At 37.7% G+C, this 23,834-nt stretch overlaps 1 protein-coding gene across 2 annotated transcripts in view; it reads right to left on the bottom strand.

The window, feature by feature from the left end:
* LOC118278506 (eukaryotic peptide chain release factor subunit 1) overlaps window positions 1–23,834 on the bottom strand; it is a 51,970-nt gene that overhangs the window by 6,000 nt on the left and 22,136 nt on the right. Inside the window, exons 2-9 of one of the 2 annotated variants that reach the window (XM_050703661.1) lie at window positions 17,499–17,674; window positions 16,653–16,891; window positions 15,604–15,834; window positions 14,989–15,144; window positions 14,157–14,257; window positions 13,578–13,671; window positions 11,753–11,900; window positions 9,729–9,862 (exon numbers count right to left, since the gene is read on the bottom strand). In XM_050703661.1, coding sequence (XP_050559618.1) covers window positions 9,783–9,862; window positions 11,753–11,900; window positions 13,578–13,671; window positions 14,157–14,257; window positions 14,989–15,144; window positions 15,604–15,834; window positions 16,653–16,891; window positions 17,499–17,674 — 1,225 coding nt within the window. In that variant the 3' untranslated portion in view covers window positions 9,729–9,782. Of the gene's footprint in view, window positions 1–9,728; window positions 9,863–11,752; window positions 11,901–13,577; window positions 13,672–14,156; window positions 14,258–14,988; window positions 15,145–15,603; window positions 15,835–16,652; window positions 16,892–17,498; window positions 17,675–23,834 lie in introns of those variants that run through there. The other variant, XM_035597726.2, reaches the window with a different exon arrangement.

Genomic DNA, 23,834 nt, shown 5'->3' with positions numbered 1-23,834 from the left:
TATATGTCTGACGATTACTCTGGATGGTTACAAGTTTAATCTTTATTTGGTTATGTTTTAAGGCTCATTTTTAAACGATTTCGTTAAATGACGGTCCGATGATTTTCATGTACGTGAATAACAACTTTATTTATCTATTTTTGAGAAGAAAAATATATTCTTTCTAACTCTTCTGTCTTCTTACTTCATTGGTATTTTTTTATGACAGAAGATAGGACATTTTTCTTTAACCATGCGGGTGGTTTAAGACCCCTTCTTCTCATGCATAAGAGTGCGGGTTCGAAACCTACCAACGGCAAGTACCAATGTGACATTTTCCGAGTTATATGTACTTTCTAAGATTATTTAGACACCACTGACAAACTGTGAAGGAAAACATCGTGAGGAAAACTGGACTTATAATTTCTGATTATAAGTTTGAAATCGCCAACCCGCATTGAGCAAGCGTGTAATTCATGTCTTCTGTGTGAGAAGAGGCCTTTGGTCAGCAGTGGCCACTTATAGGCTGTTGAGGATACGAGTATCAGTTAGCGGTTTATAAGTAAAGCAATTTATTACCTATAGTGCTTTCATTAAGGCATATTTTCCATTGTAGTATAAAAATTACATTTAAAAACCATCGGACCACCACTCATAGTACCAGCTATAACTAATTAGACTAAAAGATTCTCAAATTCATATGAAAAAACATCGACTACAAACTACAACTAGCTTTTTAACAATATTGCTAATGATTTTCAGGATTTTTGTACCGATTTGAAATATGCTAAACGAGAAATACAATCTTAAACGTGTATAGTTAAGGTTTAATTTTGTTTATCATAAGAGTCTTGCGTGTTACAAACAAATGTGGTCTTAATTTCTTTATACTTAAGGTTTAATTTTCCTTTTACATAAAGAATATTTGATATCAAAGCAATTTGATCTTTGTAACATTGGATTAGAGTTAGTATTCCTTAACTATCACATCTTTTCAACACAATAATATGGTACGCACGAAATTGTTCGAGGTCACTCGACGAGTTTCAAGCCATAGCGCAGCCCATAATCATGAGATTTGTGTTTTATATCATTTAGCATATTCCAAATCGGTTTATATTAAGCTAAATACTCTTGAATATTTGTGTTATAAGGATATTTCTGATTGCTCTGCGAGGTTGTCAGTACAAAGCTAAGACTGGGATTAAAACAAGGGACACATTGAAAAAAGCAATTCAATCCCAAATAATAATGATGGGATATAACATTAACAACCCGTGGCAATTTACTGCTGAATAATAGTCATATTTTTTCGCACTTTGTATCAAATGTTGTGTAAGATTTTTCTTACATTTACATATTGTACCTTATTTGTAAAAATGTATTTGTGGCCCGCAGGTTTAAAGCCGGTCCTCATGTTCGAAACCTACCAACGGCAAGTATCAATGTGAAATTTTCCGAATAATATTTACGTTCTAAGATTATTTAGACATATCGTGGTGATTAACGCTCAAACCTTTGATCAGCAGTGGCCACGTATAGGCTATTTATGTTATGTTGATGATATGTGTCCCTTGTTTAACTAGACCCAGTATAGTATAATAAATAGATTTCCTAGTAAAGTACACTTTAATGTCGGAATCAATTCTTGTGCCGTCCACTTGTCAGTTTCCATACTCGCTAGTCTATTGACTATTTTCATTACTTTTTAAAACATTTGTAAGTGAGAAAATAAAAATAAAATATCTTAGTACAGAGACAGTAACTATCGTGAGACATAACTAAATTAACTAACTAGAAATCATAGTTTCCTCACGTACATTAATAGAGAAAAGCTCGACCAATTTCGAGTCACAGAGGGACTCAACATCACGAACAGCGTGTGGCGACATCGCTTTTCTTTTCTTCATTAATTTAAGTAAGTAAACCATGATTTTTAGTTAATGAAGTAACTGTTGTTATGTTAAATTATATGTTTTTTTAATATCTTTTGTGACCGTTGGTCGGTTTTAGACAACCAATGGTTAATGTCTCTGTACTGAATCAATTTTTATTTTCTCACCTACATACCTGCGTGTAGTAGCGAGTTTGTAAATGAACACCTTGTCAACATAACAATAAGGTATAAAATGCTTTAACCAACTGATTACATAGAGTATGTATATTATATATTATCTCTAATACAACAAAGGCCTTCGATATAGACTGGGCATTGCGTTTGGAACTTGCCTCTTAGACAAACGGCATAAACGCTAGTCAAAATTGAAATCAATTGTACGGTATATTATGCCAAATGATAATATCATCTTTAATCAGTCACAAAACCTTTACTGCTGAACATTAGCCTTCTCAAATGGGTTCCCAAATCACCCGGTTAGAAGAGATCTGCATACAGCAGTACCCTTAGTATGAGTATGCTTTAGAGCGCGTTCGGTGCTTTGATTGGTTGGTTTATTCGAGCCGGCCAATCAGAGTGCCGAACGCATTACTTTAAGCGTAAAGCAAACTCATATTAACGGTACTAAATACAGCAGATCCCTGTGACCTGTCATCAGGTCGTCTGTCTTCCTTGTGGGTAGACGTTCTACCGTGCGTTTTATAGATACAATTACATACACTGACTTTCCTATTATTTCATGTTTGACTAGTGTTTGTGTCATTTGCCAAGGGAGGATAGACAGACTGTTAATTTAGTCGACTTATAAGTGCTTTTTCCGAAAGGTGCAATATCCACATATCTAACACTGGCGCAATTTCTTTATGAAAATTCAATAATATTTTGCCCGACCCTTAGTACGAGTTGGTTTACGTTTAAAGCAATCGAAATGAGAGCGCGTGCAGCGCCCTAATCGGTCGGCTCAAATAAACTAACCATTCAGAGCGACGAACGCGCTCTGGTTTCGATTACCTACTTTATACGTAAAGAAAACTCGTACTAAAGGTATTGATCTTGAAACGCATGCTTAAACATTCTTCAAAGTGACAAAGGAATTCTGTTGACTTAAAAGTCCAAGACAAGATATTAATTAACCTCATTGGCCAATAATTTCACATTACTTTATCAGCCGACAAACAAATCAACAGTCTATCCATGATTATATTACTTTTTTAACACCGCAACTCCGCAAGTAAAAGCCTATTGCGTGAACACGCGACGTCAATATTATACGACACTGTCAATCGAAATTGGCCAGATTATTATAAATTTTACATGTATAAAGTATAAATATATTTGAATTGCACTTACAAACTATTAATGTAATATTTCGACACGTCGGTAAATATACAATAATTGATACGTTATTGCTTATATAAAAGGTAACTGGTTATTTATAATATTTGCTATATACTTTGGATAACACGCATGGAAATCATATAAAGGGCTGATTAAATGACGAAATATTTCTAATATTTTTCAAGTGTCAACTTTGCGAGCCATTAAAGGTACGCGTCCACAGGCCCGCATCGTACGCATCGCACGCAACTGATTTTAGTTTGTCTTGTATAGAAACTTATACAACTGCGTCCACTGATCCGCATCGTACGGACCGCATCATGCGATACATGCGATGCGTACTGATGACGTCATACGGAATGCGTACAATGCGGGCCTGTGGACGCTTATTTTAAGACTCTATATAGGGTGACTGGTAATTAGTGAAGAATATTTAAACACGTGCGTAAAGTTCCAATATATCTAATAGTCTTCTGATAACGCGGGCGCGGACGCCCCGCTGCTAACAGTTGATCATGCGAAAGCACGTGCGAGCGAAATAGTTGTTTTGTTATTGTGATAAAAATAAAACTATAGAGTACATATCAAAAAGTTACTTAGAGAAAGTTATTTGTAATCATGAGTACAATCACGTGTTTAAATATCGTTCACTAATTACCAGTCACCCTATTTTAGGAGCAATGTCACGCCTTTAATCCTCGAACGATAGGCAGAGATGCACATTACGGCACGTAATGCCACTGTACAATATACACACCCACTTTACACCAATTGTTTTATAAGTCCCATGTAATAGGGGGTGAGCATTGAAGAATCTTTCATCGTTTAATCAGCTCTCTATAGCAAGAAATACCAAACAAGGTTTTAGAAAGAGGAACAAGTTAGAAGTTACAAAGAATACTAAAATTTAAATACAGACAAGAGCGTAGTAGCACATAAGAAATAAATAGGTAAAACACATACATAACAAAACGTTCGACTAAGGACTAAAAGTTTTTTATTACATTTTTTTGTTAGTATTTTATGTAAAACCGATTACACCTACATTTTATTTTATTTTACCGTTCAGAAATGGATTAACACAGCCATTTTTTTTTTAAGTACGTAAATTATAGTAAGGTAAATAAATAGAATAGGGGATATAGGCGGCAGCACGATAAGGTATATCAATATGTGTTTTTAATATATAAGGTGTTTTAAAAGTATCTACCACGGCTTTAACATTTTAAACGCCACGGGGGTCACCGGTGACCGACGTTAGCGGAGGATTTGCCTTCAACAGTTTTCTATTGGCAGTTAAAGACTTAATGGGAGGTAGTGTTATGTTTGAAGATTACAATAGTAAAGTTTTTATTTTTGTATACAAAAAAATCTACGTGTGCTTTTGTCATGAAAGAACTATCTCTTTCATTGTCTCTGTTGCTTTATCAATAAAAACAATTGGTATCAATCATTTTCATCGAATAAGCGACATATTATCGTGAGTATTTGTGAACCAATTTATTCAGACTAGATCCAATTAAAACAACGACCGACATACAACGTGTTAAAGATTCGAAGCTCTATCCATAACTTTACGCCTTTAATCCCCGATGGGGTAGGCAGAGATGCAAGTTATGGCACATAATGCCAACGTACACCCACATTTCTTTATTAATGTTCTAAGTCCCATGTAATAGGTGGTGAGCCTATTGAATCTCTATTACTTCTATCGAAGTCTCTGTTCCTTTGCAATAAGGTTAAAATTCATTTTATCAATTAGGTATACCTTACCGTGCTGCCGTATACTACAAAACCTTGCTATCTAGCGTACAGCTGCATTAAGGAGAGAAGCGCTACCACACAGGGCACTACACAGCAATAACTTAACAATGCACTACAACAGTGGCCAAACTAAACACATCAAACCTTTGAATAGTGTATATGAATATATTAAATGGTCATTTCCGTCCGTCTGGTTGTGTTTTGAAGCAAGCTGGACTGGCCGGGAGATAGGATTGGGTGTCATTTTTAAATTACAACGCAACGTCACGCCTTTTATCCCCGAAGGGATAGGCAGAGGTGCACATTACAGCACATAATGCCGCTATACAATGTACACACACTTTTCACCATTTGTGTTAAAGTCCCATGTAATAGAGGGTGAGCCTATTGCCATATACTGGACACATTTCCAGACTCCGTGCTACCACCGAGAAAATTTACGAAAATCCGAAAAAAGGCCAGTAGTACTTTGCCCGACCTGGGAATCGAACCCGAGACGCATATCTCGTAAACGACTACATCAATTTTGATATTCAACAGACTGCAAACCTCTTCTATATTTAGCATAATTATGCTACACAACTGATATAAAAAATCTTTATATATTTCTCTCCACATTTTTTACTTCATTGAACAATAAGAACTCTTAAATCTCTAACTGTCACACTCAGAGACATTCAATTATTACTTAAACTATTCCTTAGTAACGATTTTGTATAAAAAACCATTACTAAGGACTGGGTTAAGTAACAATTAAAAGACTTTGAGTACGGCGGTAAGTACACTCCAAATTGGTCTAGCCGTTTTCGAGTTACGCGTTTAACAAACACATTAACATTACTTTTTTTAGTTTTTTTTTATCCCCCAACACAGCCCAAGCATATAGCCATTACATGCATCTATATTCTAAACTAGAGATTAAAAATACATATAAATATCTGCACAACACATAATATACATATAACTCTAAGGAACGCACAGAAAGAATCGTGATAAAATAGACAAAAATATAAATGATTAAATACGATAATTTATATGTAGTAAAATACTTACGCGAATATTTCTGGACAACATTTATTAAATATATAATCATATAATGTATTGTATAATAGGTTTGTATGAATGTATATAATAATAATAATATATTGCTGGTTGCGTGGGTGAATGTCTGTCTTGCTTATTGCTTTGAGGTGAATATAACATATAGCTTTTTGTTTTAACGATGTAACACCCTTTTTAAACAGTTTTATTTATTTTAATGGTTATAAGCCGGTAAATGAGCAGACGGATCACCTAATGGTAAGCAATCGCCGCCACAAGTGCATTGCTGGCCTAGAAGGGGTGGGGGAGTTAATAATTTAAGGGTTGTTGGGGAGTCAGAGACTGGGAAAGTACCCCCCTTTCAAAGGCCTCCGGTAACCTCATTTACACAACGCAAGCGTCTGTGGTTTGTAACGTCGCGGGCTCCCCGTAAAGTGTCACGTATTATGTTAAAGGGAAATCCAGTTATAACATCTCTTTGCATTTGCTTCAATATAAAAATGTCACTTTGGAGCCTGTTTACAAAATCGTTCATTTTAAGTTTTCAACCTATGGAAAACCTTAGTGCTACAAGTTTTGGCAGACCAATTCATTCATAAACTGAATAGCAGTGCTACAAATGACATCGCGTTAACGAAGGGAGAGGTAAAAACGCAATGCAACACCCACTTTTCACCATTTTTGTACGATGATAAAGTTTTCATGTAACGGACAGACAAACATTCCAAAATACGCAACCAGTATAAATATATTTAAGTAGGTATGTATATAAAGTTTTATTTCTTTAGTATTTAGTTATTGCTGACATTAAAACGATCACTTCAGTTGGGGCAGAGTATGCAATTAATTAAATCTAATCGGGATTATTACGTCGTTTTCATTTTTTACCAACGTGAATGTTACTCGAACGTCATATCAACACCTTTCGTTCGTTATTATGTTATCAGATTACACACGTAGTTTGACGAGGAACTCGACTACTTTCAAGCCATGATAGAGGCTCATATTCATGAGCAGCATTCCGTGTCACACATGGCCAGTGCGGAAGAACCAACCAATCAGTACCCTTAGTATGAGTTTGCTTTACGTTAAACAAAACGAAACGAGAGCGCGTTCAATGCTCTGATTGGTTGGTTCATTCGAGCCGGCCAATCAAAATGCCGAACGCGCTCTCGTTTTGATTACTTTAAACGTAAAGCAAGCTCATACTAAGGGTACAGATTGGCCGGTGCGAATGAAGCAACCAATCAGAGCGCCGAACGCGCTCTCGTTTCGTTTTCGTACTGAATACACTAGTCATGGATTTAAATATCATTTAATTTATAATAATCTAATACTATTTCTAGCTGCGTCTGTCTTACTGCCGCACTCAGAGTCATTTAATGGTAACTTAACCCAGTCCTTAGCTATTGTTTTCGATATAAAATCGTTACTAAGGAATAGTTTAAGTAATCATTAAATGTCTCTGAGTGTGGTAGTTTCAAAGATAAGGCCACTAATGCGTCAATATTTTGTATTATATTCTCTATATATATTGATAACTTTAAACGTAAAGCAAACTGAATACTGGATAATACGCGATACTTAAAAAACTGATGAGGTGCAAATGCTATTTATTTTATTTATTTATGAGGTAGTTCTAACTGTTATGACTAGTTCTCAAGTAGAATTATCTAGCCTTTTTTCTTCACATAATATCTTTGAGTATTCGACTGACACTCGACCTTTTTTTTACAAATGATGGGTCGACATTTGGCTGCTATCTCTCTTGATGGTAAGTGGTGATGTGGCCTACGATGGAGGCCGCATCACCACTTACCATCAATGGATGGACGTCTGCCCATCAGCAACCTATTCAATCGGGCCTTGAAGATACTCAGGTTTATACCAATCAGGAAACACAGACTCTGGCAAGGAGTTCCGATCCCTTAAAATAATCAGTTTATCCCGAAAATATAACACGATTATAATAAACAGCTTAGAAAGCATTAACAGTTCACTATTACCAGAAAACTTCGTAATAATCCCGACGTTCAACATCAAATAAAACCAACAAAAAAATGATTAAAACACTCAATAAAAACAACTATACAGGGCCGGACTATGATGATAGGCCTATTGGGTCCCCAACAGATATTAATTATTAGGGAGCCCAAATAAAACAATAATGCTTTATAGGATTAACTAAAAAGTTTTGAGCTTATATCTTTTATTTGTTATTATTACAAATGACTCTTAGTAGTCAGATGCCATATCGTATACAAACTACGCAACGGATTTTGATGCGGTTTTTTTTTAATAGATAGAATGATTCAAGAGGAAGGTTTATATGTATAATACATGCATAATATATCACCATTGCACCCATGCGAAGCTGGGGCGGGTCGCTAATTACATTATATGTGCATGTAACTTAACTCCTGGTATGTTGAAGGTAGATCTATGCAAGACACAATGTATTTTTATTGTGTCTCATATACCCGGCAGTCAAGAGGTAATATGCCAAGTTTTATGTCAATTAGGCTTTTAGTAACTGAATATATGCAACGTCACGCTTTTTATCCCTGAAGTGGTAGGTAGAGGTGCACATTACGGCACGTAATGCCGCTATACAATGTACACACACTTTTCACCATTTGTGTTGTAAGTCCCATGTAATAGGTGAACCTATTAGTAACAGAACTTTAAACATTAACATGTCTTAATCAGTTTTTTTTTAATAATTAGAGCTCAAAACTTTTCAGCCGCCCCAGAATAGCAGATCATGTGGCTTTTTGCCGTTGCCACCCGGGTCCCAATAGGGGCCCGAAACGAAAAAATGAGGCCTAAATCCGACCCTGCTTATCTACACATCACAAAACGGGGGAAAAAGGGTTTATGTATAAAAACGCGGTGGTGTGATTGAAAGCAAATAATAATTAATTAATAATAATTGAAAATAGGTAACTATTATAATAATACGTATATCTAGAGGGATCTATTAATTAGAAAAATGTGTTGGTCCTATGGTCTCGTGGAACAATGCGTTTTGTTAAGCTTACGAGTTAATTCTTATTTTGTTTTCATATTATCACAATTTATTTGGTGTTCTTGTCTTTAGGTAAAGGGTAACTACACGTTACCTTTTTTAACTGATTAGAAAAATTAGGTATCTAAGTTTTCAGATCCTTCAACACTGAATTAGACTGCATTAGATAACTTAAAATGTCTGACTTTTGTATTTTAGTACATTAAATAGAAGCGTACAAATCAATATAGGAATCCAATGCAATAGACTAATTAGCCTATATAGTAGGATACTTCCTACTAGTCAAATTAAATACTGAAAAATTTAACTAAAAAAAAATTAATTACTTCAACATCAACTACCGCACTCAGATACAATTAATGATTACTTAAACTATTCCTTAGTACAGATTTTGTTGCGAAAACAATTGCTATATAAGTGACCATTAAATGATTTTGAGTATGGCGGCAAGACTACTCACTTTTCGGCCAATAATATTTTAGTAAAACCATAATTAAAAAATCTTGTAATACTCGTATTACCTATTCTTCGCCAATAATATTTTAGTAAAACCATAATTAAAAATCTTATTAAACTCGTATTGCTATTTCAGTTATTGTACCATTGTCAAACAAACGCATCATTCCAAAACCATAGGACCAAACCGAATCACATGCAAGCATTAATAAACCTTAATATAAGAGTCGTAATGGCGTTTTTTATGTTTTTTCCTCAAATAAGTGAAACGTATGTTTTTTAATAATCGTCTAAATCTACGTCGTCTAGCGGTTCGTCGAGCTGAAGAGATTGAAAATCCACTTTGTAACGAAGAATGCCTATTGTTCATATGTACAAAATGCAGTAACAATGTAAATAATAGCGTAAAAATGTAAACAATTGTGTAAAAATGTAAAAAATGGCATAAAAACGTAAACATTTTAGTAAAAAATGGCGTAAAAACGTAAAGAATTGAGTAAAAATGTAAATAAATGCGTAAAAATGGCGTAAAAACGCAAACAATTGTGTAAAAATGTAAATAATGGCGTAAAAACGCAAACAATTGTGTAAAAATGTAAATAATGGCGTAAAAACGTAAAAAATCGTGTAAAAAATGATGTAATATTTACGTGTCCATCCGTAGGTGTCCGAGCAGCGGTTAGGGAAAGAAATAGACATAATGGTTAGTAAATAGTTTTAGCGTTAATTAGTGATTGAGACGAGTCGAGTATTTGGCTGATATAAGGCATAAATTGATTGTCTCGATAGTCGAGTCGATCGTTTAGTGAGTCACTGCTAAGGGCTTACGGCCAATTCCAATAATTGGCAGTTAGTACTTTGATTTTATATTTACTTGTATGTTACAAGTTCACATACACTATTTTTCACTCTATAACCTCTGGTATAAGATACAATAAAATACTCGACTCATCACACACTGGAAAAAGCAATATTTAACAATATATCTTAGGAACATATTCCACAGGCCACATTCATATAAATTAAAATACATAATATACAAGTTACAAAAGCATAATTTTGTTAGTAATTCCAATCATTAAAATTTATATTAGAAATCGGCATAGATGTTCCCGTAAGATAGGCCAGTGATAATAAACCTTTCTTAATCATACATAACCTCACTCCTGTTCTGTATACTTCTTACATACATACATACATAACTTCATGCCTGTCTCCCATAGAGGTAGACAGAGACAATGAACCGCCAATTGCTACGCATCTCACACACCTCTTTCGCTTCATCAACAGTCATCAGTCTATTCATACATGCTCGTCGGTTAAGTGCACTTTTAATTTGGCCCTTTAATATATCGCCAATTTGGTCGATTTATGTCCGTCTAGGTCGCCCTGTACCGACGGACCCATTCATATCATTGGTCCAATTCTTACTTTACTCTCGCTTCCACTACATTCATTAATTTACACGCTTATCGATAACAGGGGCCAGTGTCACCTTTATAACAACTATAAGCACCCGATTTTATTAGGCATATGTTCAAAATTATCAGATGGTGACCATCCAGAGAGACAATAAGATTAATTTAGTATAACTATAATTAGCTTTTACGTTGCCAGATTTTATCATTAAACCCATGGTCGTCCCACTACAGGACAAAAGCCTTCCTACCCTCCTTCCACTCGTCTTTAAGCAAAACCTATCTGCGGCCAATCCTTATCATATCATATTAGTTCTTAATATTAAATATACATAACTAGCTACTTCCGCGCGGTTTCACCCGCTCTGCTCGGCTCCTATTGGTCATAGCGCGATGTTTTATAGCCTATAGCCTTCCTCGATAAATGGACTATCCAACACAAAAAGAATTATTCAAATTGGACCAGTAGTTCCTGAGATTAGCGCGTTCAAACAAACAAACTCTTCAGCTTTATAATATTAGTATCATTCATTCATTCATTAATATTGTCACACATGGTGCACATTATGACACGTAATGCCACTGTACAATGTACACCCACTTTTCACAATTTATGTTGTAAGTCCCATGTAATAGGTGGTAATAATGGTTTATTAAATAGATATACGGCGCATTCCAATAAACTACGGATCGGTAGATGTGCCTACGAGCCGTAGAATTTTGACACATTTTGTATGGAGCTTATGTCAAAATTCTACGGCTCGTAAGCAAATTTACCGATCGGTAGTTTATTGGAATGCGCCGATAATATGTAGTAAGCAGGGTACCGACCTCCGATCCCACCGAAGCCGCGCACAAACTGGCTGCCCTCCTGGCTCTTGTCGGTGATGATCTCGAGCGTGGCCCCGAACGACTTGTAGTTGTTGGCCAGCCACTCCAGCAGCGGCTGGCACTCCACCAGCTCCAACTCGACGCCGCTCTGTAATTTTATTAGAAGTTGTTTTAGTTGTATACAGACTGACTGGTGAGATACGTTCAATATTTGAGGACGTGATAGTATGCGAACATATATGTTGCATGTATGTTGTTGTCCTGTTTGACTGCACTGTTTGTGCGGTGGCTGGGCAACCGGCAGCCGTGCAACGTGTAGCGGGTTCGATTGCCACACAGAGAAAATAGTTTTTTCGGGTCTGGGTGTCATGTGTATGTGAACTTGTATGTTTGTAAACGCACCCACGACACAGGAGAAAATCCTACAGTGGGGCAACGTTTTTTAAAAAAGAAAAGAAAAAAAAAGAAAAAAGAAAAGAAAGACAGATGTAAATTGTTTTAATGATGAGTAGTAATTCTTTTACGCGCATTCCAATCCTACCTATCGGTAGATTTGCCTACCAGCTGTAGAATTTTGACATAAGCTCCATACAAAATGTGTCAAAATTATACCGCTGGTAGGCAAATCTACCGACAGGTAGGTTATTGGAATGCGCCGTTAATCAATTGAAATACGTTCAATGACGTAGTATTTGTGTAGGGTTGTGAAAGGTAGTAATTGTTTCTTGAGAAAGCTATGTTGCCCTATGTCTTCTCCCGCCTTGGGTGAGGCGAGAGGATATCACTCTTACTGACTAAAAACCACCTCATTTCTTCTCCTGATTTTTGAACCGGAGTCCCGATAACCTTCTATGTAGTCCGCCGGGAAGGTTATATGATTAAGTGTGTTTTCCGCCAAAGATGTGCTATGCTACGTAGCTGTGTATGCGTTTAACTACAGCTCCAGGTAAAGCTTGCTACGTAGCTAAATATCAGTGAAAATGGTCCTATAGTTTCACAGCTTAGGTCTTACATCTTCGTAGTATAGCTACTTAGCACATCTCTCGTGGAAAAGCACCTTTAGAGTATTCAAATTTACTAAAAGAGAGCTGATTTTGCATCAGTCACTACATCAACTCGACACCCGCTAAGTATAAGATGTATCTGCCAGATACACGAAAGGTTTTTATTGCATTTTTAGCTTCAACGTCACTATCCAATAAAAAAATTCAAAAAAATTGTAACAGCCGAACATGGTTTTTTTTCAGACGCATAAGTATTTATCTGAATTAGCTAGGAAATAAATACAACGTACAAATATGGAAGTTCCAGTTAAATAGTAGTACGCGGGGGATCGAGACGAGAGTGCGGGCATCTGACGCTCGCTCAGTTACTTCGACGGTAAAAGCGAGCGGCATGCGCGAGCGGTGCGTTATCTTTTACTCCTGATCTTCGAGCCGCAGTCCCGGTAACCCGCTAACCGGAAGCCCAACTTTAGGATGCTTTTCCACCAGAGATGTGCTACGTAGCGAAGAGCTATGCTGTGAAACTACGTATCGATAGTAGGGAAGCCATCCATAGCACGCATCTTTCCATATAAAAACATAGCTTAGCTGAGTCCGTTTCCACCACTACTAAGCTATGTGTACCAATGAATATGATTGGTGAAAGCCAAATGCATCCACAGCAACGTAGCATAGCACATCTCTGGTGGAAAAGCACTCTTAGAGTAGCCAAATCTACCAAAAATAGATAATTGGAAATCAACCACTACATCAACTGTGTAATCAAGTAAATGTAAAATAAACTCAGTTTTATCTAGAAAAATGTTGTAGTTCTAGTTTACCTCTTTGTCGGTGAAATGTGACTTGTCTTTTTCCTGTTCCGGGGTCAGATGCAGGATGGTCTCCTGGTTGGTGGCGTGCAGTTTCAGCACGTATCTGGAATACACGGCAGTTATATTTAATACAAATAATACTATAAGTACTTAATAAATAATCACTGTCATATTTAAACACGTTGGACGCCATATGGGCGACGCAAGCGGAGGATTTGCTCTCAACAGTATTCTATCGGTCTTAAATACCGGTTTATTTTTTTTTTATTAAAAATAGGGGAGGAAGTCACTAGGATTTCCTCCTGTTGTCCACATCACATTCAGACACGAAACAGCAATTTTTAAATCATATAAACAATTGCTCTGTGCGGCAATCGAAACCGCTACACGTTGTCTGGCAACCGGTTGCCTAACCACTGCACCAGGAGAAACCATTGGACTATTGTGTCCCCTTAAAAAACTCAGTCAGGTGAAGACTGAGAGAAATGTAAGAAAGTAATAATTATAATTGAACTCTTTATGCACATGAATGTGTACATATGTGGGCTTAATGCCATAGGCATTTTCTACCATCAAGTAGTATTTTACCTCTGGATATCCAGATTCTCCCAGCAGATGAGAGTCTCGACGGCACCGAGTTCGAGGGCGCGCAGTGTATCGTCCACACCGAAGCAGTATTTGCCGGTGTCCTGTAAATATAGTCAATAGTATTTTAGTACCACAGTGAATAGCTTGTTAGCAGATGAACTACAGAACTATCTACTACTTATACACACATACATTAACAGCCTATAAGTAGCTACTGCAGACCAAAGGCCTGGGGGCCTACTCTAATTCAATGAACGAACGAAAAAACATCGCAGATTGCATACTACAATTCTATTTATTGCGAACTTTCGTGAAGAACTTAGGTTTTGATATGAACTTAAAATAAAACATTATTTAAAGTAATTCTATTAGTAAATCAATAAAACCTACGGCCGAAAATCAAACGAAACTTCGCATTCAAGAACCGGAGTAGCCGGCTACTGTTCTCATACAGAGAAGGTTTGAGCATGAATCATCACGCTTGCTCACTGCGGATTTGCGATTTCGAACTTGTTATTAAAAATTATAAGCCCATGTACCACACGATGTTTTACTTCACCGTTTGTCAATGGTGGCTAACTAATCTTAGAAACTACATATTATAACTTGGAGGGAAAGTTACAATTGCCTTTGGTAGTTTGGCTTTATATTCCATACTCTGAATGCCATTTTAATAGCTACGATTGGGGTTGTATAGTTTTGACATTGAATAATTATCGAGATAAATAGAATGTCAATGTCAATGCAATTTCAATTGCATTGACATTGAGATTGGTTTCAAGAGTAAACACTCTGTTTTATAATAGTATTGGATAGCTAGATATGTTTTTACCTGTGAAATCTCATCAAAGTATCTGCCAATGAGTTTCTTCTCCTGTATAAACTTGACGTTCTGCAGAGATTCGGCCGCTAGCTCAATGGCCTGGTTGAACCCGTTCTCGCCGCCGTACGACACGTCCACCAGTTTGATGATCTTGGCTTGCAGACGCTGTGGACGAACATGACCATTTATTGTGTGAAAAGACAATTTAATAAAGATGGTATTTTATGGTATAAGCCAGTAAACGAACAGACCAACTGATGGTGAGCAATCGCCGCCGCCCATGGACAATCGAAACACCGGAGGCGTTAGTAGTGCTTTGCCAGGCTTTTGAGGGTTAGGTATTTAAGCGTTGTTGAGGAATCGGGGTTTGGGAATTGGTCATGGGTATGTACAGTAATGGACATCTTTTGGGTGATATGTCACATTTTTATAGGTTAATTAGTGATCTGATTGATTAATTTAATGCCTGTTTAATGTGGCCAGGGTGCATTGTTATGGTATGATTTTTTTCTGGAGACAGGTAGCTGAATTATAATTACTTAGTTTTCCTTTGGATTTATTATTATTCCTAGACTTTTCTGCACCAAATCACGTTAAATATCATTCTTATGCCAATTAACTCACCGGATCAAACATATCAGACTGGGACAGTTCAGTCTTGAAGTCAGCGGAACCGGCGAGGATGAGGCCGGCCACGTTCGGACGGTCGGCGCTGATGAACAGCTGGGTGGCCACCTCGGCGACCTTGCGTACGTAGTTGTGACGCTTCTCCATACGGAGACGCGCGAAACGTAAGGCGGACTGACCACCACGACCGTGCTTCTTCGGTAGATCTACCGTGAACTTGTGGAGGACCTGGAAATAGTATAGGAGCGTGGTTAGATTTAATTTTATTTAGGATAAGCCAGTACTGTTTGATTTTATGGGAAATAGTAGAGAATTGAAGAGGTAATAATAATTATTTTCTTATTTTACTCTTTTTTAGACAATATTAAAAATGAGTAGGTGTAATAATATTGTATAAAATCCCCTATTACACGGGATTTATAACACAAATGGTAAAAATTGTGTGTACATTGTATTGCGACATAACGTGTCGTAATGTACACCTCTGCTTACCCCTACGGAGATAAAATGCGTGATGCGTGACGTTTCATATAATCTTCTAATATATAAAAATTTCCATGTCACAATTTTAGTAACCTCCTCCGAAATGGCTTTATCGACTTTTACCAAATTTTATATGCGTATTCAGTAGGTCTGAGAATCGGCTATTATCTATTTTCCATACCCCTAAGTGATAAGGACAACCCTTCTTAAGTTTTTTTAAATAAATAACTTATAAATAATTTATTTTTTTAAACAGAGATGAATTGAAGGAGGCCTTTGCCCTGCAGTGGGACGATCATGGCTGAAGTCTAAATCTAATTCAATTTATAAGGCAAAACAGCGTTTGCCGGATCAGCTCAGCGCCGGCGTTGCGGCTCAGCGCCGGCGTTAGGGGGGCGTGATGGGGCGATGGCCCAGGGCGACAAGTTCTGGGGGCCAAGAAAAAAAACTACTACTAACTCTTGATATTGCTTCCCTCAAGTGGGCGCCACAATATTTTCGCCCAGGGTGTCTTTGGCGCCCTGGATCAGCTAGTAATATTATAATATTGCAACAACACATACCTCACGCGTGTTACCCTGCAGCGTACCGAACAGGGCGCCGTTACCGTCCATGACGATGAAACCGAACTTGTTGTCATCGGCCAGCAGAGCCGTAAGCGCCTCCGTGTGGAACTTGTTGTCGCAGAGGTACAGCGACGTGTTGATCGGCTTGAACGGCTCAAAGTCAATGTTCACCTTCTTTTCTTTGCCCTCCTCTGTGACTATAGTACCGCAGTAGATTACGAGGCCGTTCGGAGGTACTGGAATGGGAAAACATTAAATTGTTGTAAAGAAACTTTTGATTTTATATGGATTATTATCATTGTTGGCTTGAATATTGATTAAATGCTCAAAATGTCACCATTTTTACTATTCGTGGATGTCATAAAAGATGACTACGGAGTAAGGGACTAGACATTTGATAGAGCAGCAGGCAGTGATTTTCAAACTGAAATTTCCAAGCGTGTTAAACCGAATTTGTGGCTGCCTCGTTGGTCTTGGGTTCGATTCCCGGGTCGGGCTAAGTATTACTATTTTATTCGGTTTTTCGAAAATTTTTCAGTGGTAGCACGGAGTCTAGAACTGTGTCCAGTATATGGCAATAGGCTCAGCCCCTATTACATGGGACTTATAACACAAATGGTGAAAATTGGGCATACATTGCATAGCAGCATTACATGCCGTAATGTGCACCCCTGCCTACCGCTTATAGGATAAAAGACGTGACGTTGCTATTAAACCGAATTTGTGTAGATGACTGGAGTGTAGTTCCTTAATCGGCTCTTACGACGCCGGTAAGAACATTAAGGGTATCATAGTTTTAGCTTAGTTAGTTTTTTATTATATCTTATTGTAAATGATAATCACCTTTAGTGTAAAGCTTAAGCCTATGCTGTACGGAGGTAATGGCGCCAAGCACGGAGAGCCGGTTCACCCGGGACTTGATGTTCGAAGCGGTGCCGAACTCATCGGCCAACATCTTGGACACCCGCGAGATTTGATCCTTGGGCGGAATTATCAGGGAAATCATCGAGGTCCCGTTCCTGGAAAGATTGAAAAAACATTAACATTAATATACAGTTACATTAAAGTTTCAGTAGAACGGTTATTAACACTTTATTAAAAAAAAAAACGTTGCCCCACACTAGGATTTTCTCCTGTATCGTGGGTGCGTTTATAAACATACAATTTCACATGCACATGACACCCAAACCCGAAAGAACAATTTGTGGATCACACAAAGAGTTGCTCCGTGCGGGAATCGAACCCGCTACACGTTGCGCGGCAGCCAGTTGCCCTACCACCGCGCCAACCGTGCAGTCATTAAACGCCATATGGGGGCAAAAATTACCGGCGCTAGCGGAGGATTTGTCTTCAACAGATTTTTGTTGGCAGTCAAAGTATTAATTGCCGAAATAAATAAGCGATTGGTCTGCTATAAGTTAACCAATCAAGCAGAGGGCAGTACCCTTAGTATAAGTTTGTTTTACGTTGAACGAAAACGAAACATGAACGCATTTGGCGCTACGATTGGCCGGCACGAATGAACCAACCAATCACAGCGTCGAACGCGCTCTCGTCTCGATTACGTTTAACGTAAAGCAAACTCATACTAAGGGTACCAAACGCCGTAACGTTTCGATCGCGTTGGCGTTATAAATTACTAGTATTAGGGCGTCTGAACCCAATTTTTTTGGGTTCTCTGACTCATAGTCCTAAAATGAATGTCAGAAATCGATCTCTATCTACAGATCGTCGGATTAGATCTTAAAAAGGTTGGTTTTGTTGTGTGCAACCCTTGAACGCGCTATTCTAAACTGACCATATACCTAATGTAAAAACTCGTTTGTCGTATGTGCACCCAGTTTACAAACATACAATTTGTGGATCACATACACAGTGACACCGTCAGACCCGAAACAACAATTTGTGGATCACATTGTAGTGTGTGGGTGCTGCCTCTGTCAATATCGAAGCTACAGTATTTAAACCAGGTGACAACGAAGTTCCTTGAGTAGAAGAACGAAATTGCAATATCATTTCATAACTTTTTAAAACTCCATAAAAATAAGTAATGCGGTTTCAAATCATTCAGCGATTTTATGAATGATAATTTGTGGGAGCAATGGCCATCTAAAACTTAGGGTTGTAGCCAAACAATGAAACGACGGGGTTGGTACAGTCATCGACCTATCGATCGGCGACACCCCTAAAGTAAACGTGTCACTCAAACACGTTTTGGCAAAAAGTTTTATTAATTGTATAGCTTGTATTTGGGGCAGACATTGTCTGTTTAACCGACGGAAAAAAATAAGGTATTTCTGTTTATTTTAGAACGACATAGCCTAGTTTACTATGGTTTTATGTAACCATTCGTTGGATAAGTCTGTGTGCTCCATCTTCGGCCACATCTTCGCTTTGCCGTACTGGCAGTAAGCGGGTTGGTGGCCAAACGCAGACTTATCAATGTTAAAAAAAAGATAAATTAAATGCTAAAGTTTGTATGTTTGGTTGTTTATAGCACAATCACTTTCAAAAACGTCTAAATGTTGTAGCCAATATCAATAGGACTTAACGACGGGGTACTGGTTATTAGTTTCTATCGAGTCCTATCGATCGGCACTGATGCAAGCGCCATAATCACGTATGAACGTGTTCACCATCATAAAACTCATAGACATAAATAAACATTGTAAATATCCCGTTTCGAGTTTTAATGATATTGTTAGTGACCAGGTCAGTTTAAAAACATATATCCCTAACCAAAATCTCGAGACGAGCTATTCCTACACATTAAAGTACTGATTTCTATTATAATCTTTAATCCCACCCAAAACATAAATGTGAAAGGATGCCAAGTTCGATAATATTGGAATGCTTCGCCTATAAAAGAAGTGAGATCTAAATAAGTACCAAGTTCCATACACAGACCTCAGTTAAAAATGATATAACAAGTTGGCAAGTTTTCACACACTTTGTTATAAACCTACTAAACGCAATGAGTCAAGTATATAATTTTCTATTAAAACTTGCCAAGTTATATCATTTTTAACTGAGGTCTGTGTATGGAACTTGGTACTTATTTAGATCTCACTTCTTTTATAGGCGAAGCATTCCAATATTATCGAACTTGGCATCCTTTCACATTTATGTTTTGGGTGGGATTTCATTTATTTTTGTAAGGTTTATTTTCTTTTTTTCTTATTTTACTTTACTTTGACTAAATACAAACCTTCGTAACGAATTTTAGGTCGGTACGACCATTGGAAGATATAGATATTTTTTTTGTTTTAGTTCCTTAGGGGTATGAATTTACACCTTCATTATTTTTAAAACCGACTCACACTTGGCCATTTTCAGATTTTTTCCTTTACCTTGACCTAAAGACCTACCTCCATGCCAAATTTCAAGTCAATGGACCATTGGAAGTGGTCTAGGTTTTTGATGAGTGAGTGAGTCAGTCAGTGAGTGTATAGTAAAAATAGCGATTTTCTGACGTCAATATCTCAAGATCTACAATAGGTACATTAATGAAATTTTGTATTTTAGATAAGTAAGTAGATCTCGATAGATACTACAAATTTCATATGCGTAGATAAAATAGATTTTGAGTTATAGGTGGGTCGAACTTGGCCCGAAATGGTTCGTGTAATATAACCCACGGCCGGTGTGTCGGTTTTTTGCTCGAACTTGGCGGACACACTGCCGTGTGTCTAGATTTAGGTCGTGAACATATTACCTACAACCTTGCCGATCCCTTCGGGGAAACTCAACCTTATTACAATTAAAATTATACCTTGAAATATAATGAAAGTAGCGCGAATTATTAACATAATTAAGCTGAACTATTCACCATGGCATTATGTGTGCCATTTCACATAGCTCTTGACATATATTTACGTTTGTAATTTACATAGAGACCGAATTTGTGTTTGCTTTAGGTCGTAATGTGGTATTTTTACGTAAATTTACTAGACTTCGTGGCCAACCTTTTAAAAAGGACTGCGTCCTTTCCGTTTCGGTTTCAAAATACAGCATATTTCATAATACGGAATTTAATGTGTGTCTAAGATACTATAACGATTTTGTATTGAAAACAATTGCTGAGGACTGGGTTAAGTAACCATTAAATGACTCTGAGTACGACGGCTAGTTTACGGGTGGTTGGTGAAAACGGCCATCGGTTTCAACTCTTCATTATAATAATATCGTTGTCATAGCTTGTCACTAAATACGATGAATAAACTTCGCTCGTTCGCTGGTGAGTTTGCACTATAACCTTTAACTACACGTGGACAAACACCTTTGCATTCACCTTTAGAATGCGTGGGCGTTCCAATTAATACTGTATTATCGCACAGTCAGTAACGCTGTTTAGTATGCAGGTAAGAAAATGTGTAGTGAGAGAATGATTGAAGAGTTGAGAAGAGAGCCCCGTAATAAAATTGTCCATGTTATAACTTTCGTGAGAAATAATGATTATGTTTTTCGGCTTATTCGTGTGATTATTTGACGAAGAACTCGACTAGTTTCAAGCTATGCTTTTTTTTAAGGGGGGAAAATCATCCAATGACTTCTCCCACCTTGGACGAGGCGAGAGGGAGTATCAGACTCTTACTGACTAAAAACCACTCCGTTCCTACTCCTGCTTTTCAAGCCGGAGCCCCGGTAACCCGCTAGGTTGGCATCAGCCCTACTGGGTCGCATCAGTAGTGATCTGATAGCTCTTTGAGGTGCGCAAAACGTGACGCGCCTGACCCACGGGTCTGGTTCTGGTCGGGCGGCGAGCTACCCATATTCACTTATTCACCGTCCGCAGACCCGCACTTAAGAGAGAAGAGAACACTCCGGGCGTCGCAACATCCCCGACGCCCGGAGTGTGTCTCGCGACGGCTGGGAATCTTCGGTTACCTACTGAGTAAAGTAAATCTATACTAATATTATAAAGCTGAACAGTTTGTTTAATTGTTTGTTTGTTTGGACCTTGCTAATCTCCGGAACTACTGGTCCGATTTGAATAATTCTTTTTGTGTTGAATAGTGCATTTATCGGGGAAGGCTATAGGCTATAAAACATCACGCTATGGCCAATAGAAGCCAAGCAGAGCGGGTGAAACCGCGTGGAAGTAGCTAGTTTAGTATAACAATAGCTATTGTCTTTGTACTGAGTTAATATTTGCCTGCATACTAAATAACTTAGCTGACTGTACACATTGACGTCCAAAAAATGCCAGTTTATCATGGTCTCGCTTTGCATGATCTTTCCACACATTCGACGGTCAGTTTAGACTGTTTTTGCATAGTTTCACGTGTAACCGTGATGGTATTTGACCCTTTAAACTGTAACATATCAGCTTGTTTGCTGGGGATATCCATTATATTGATAACCTTTGCTATTAACGTCACAATTGTGTGTCTTTCTACCTATGATACTGTAATGGCTTTTAGTAATTGACAATAGGAGTAATGAATAGTAAGTTACGATCCGAAATGTTAAAATTGTCGTTCTAATATTTCAACGGAATTCATACACTCACGTCCCTTACATATTCCAACAATGTAAGAAAGAAATCATTTCAATTTGGGCAGTGTGAATCAATCATCGATAGCCCATAGACACGGATTATTGATAGATAATAGGGTTTGCCATTATTTCCAGGCCAGGATGAAGATCAGCCTTAGTCAGTATATAAGGCCCCAGGTTTATAAAAATTAGAGAGCATTGTTGCAGAAATGGTAAGCAATGTCTTCGATTCTGCCGTCAGCTTAGTTTCTACGTCTAACTGCCGCACTTAGAGATATTTAATGATTACTCAAACTATTCCTTAGAAACGATTTTGTATCGAAAACAATTGCTAAGGACTGGATTAGGTAACCATTAAATGACTCTGAGTACGGCGGTTACATTCTTTAATATTCTTTCTGTCTTTCTTTAATATCTCTTAAAAAACATTTCAAAACAAAATCTTATCGAGACAAATAGCTGACCAGCTACGCAAAACGAACCAAAAGTGTCCCTAACTACGAAAATATGGCTTCAGAATTTCGCACGTCGACAAAACCGTTGATAACGTGTTACGTGCGAGAAACAATTGGCCGGTAACATTATCCCGCGCCGCTCAATGTCACGACCAAAGTTCTACAAGGTGAGTTGACGGCATATAAAGGAAGTTATGTGTTTGTACCGTACACAGTGTATATTCCGGGTTGTGTGAAAACAGCGGATGATTGATTATAAAGCCATTATTTACAATGATAGCGTTGGGTAAGCGATACTCGTTACGTTACGTGTGAGATAGACAGATTTTTTCAGTCACACGTTTCATTTTCTCGAAGGTAAGAGGCGTAAATAGTAGTAGAAGGTGTGGCGACACTCTGACAAGTGACAGATGACAGTTGACAGTTGACAGATGACAGATGTCGCACATAGAAGATCGACGAAACAAATCAACGGATAACGTCATAAATACCCTGCATCGCACATATTAAGTTTACATTTATTTATTTATATTTATTTATTTATTTAATATGTTAACACGGTTTAAAAGACCAATTACATTAACACACACAAAATATGGAATTATAAAAATAAAATTGAAATAAAATGAGGAAAAACATAAAAAAACAACACTATAAAATTGGTAAAGCAAAAACAAAAAAACAATCAATAATATATACGGTACCATTGCACAATGCACGTAAGGCAACGAACAGAAAAACAAAACATTTCTACACACTATAGGCTTTCGCAAAAGCTTAGGCAGACCCTTTTAATTGTTTTAAGCTCATCCACGAATAGATCACAGTCAGGGTAGGCTTCCATGAGGCTATTGAGCGCGGACAGGACACGAGGAATAGGGGAGGATGCCCTGGCCACGGTACGACATGCGGGCACAGATAGCAGACGGTGCCTGCGAGCGCGTATGTAGTTGTTAGGAGCATAGAGTCGAACCAGTTCATTGTGAAGGTCAGGAGCATCAATTATCCCTCTGTAGATTTTAAGCGCGATGTGGAGTTGGTTAAAGTTTCTTCTAGTATCCAACATATTAAAACCTAGACATCCTACAAGGTACTTTGTCGGATACATGTAAGGATAGTACCCCAGAGAACATTTGTAGAGAAACCTCAAAAATCTCTTCTGTACTTTTTCAAGCATGAGTGAATAAGACGCCTCGTATGGACTCCAAACGCATGAGCTGGCCTC

This window comes from Spodoptera frugiperda, chromosome 24, assembly GCF_023101765.2.
Source record: "Spodoptera frugiperda isolate SF20-4 chromosome 24, AGI-APGP_CSIRO_Sfru_2.0, whole genome shotgun sequence".
In the NCBI taxonomy this organism is placed as follows: domain Eukaryota; kingdom Metazoa; phylum Arthropoda; class Insecta; order Lepidoptera; family Noctuidae; genus Spodoptera; species Spodoptera frugiperda.
Note: the sequence above shows the minus strand (reverse complement) of the source record. Positions and strands in the feature narration are given on the sequence as shown.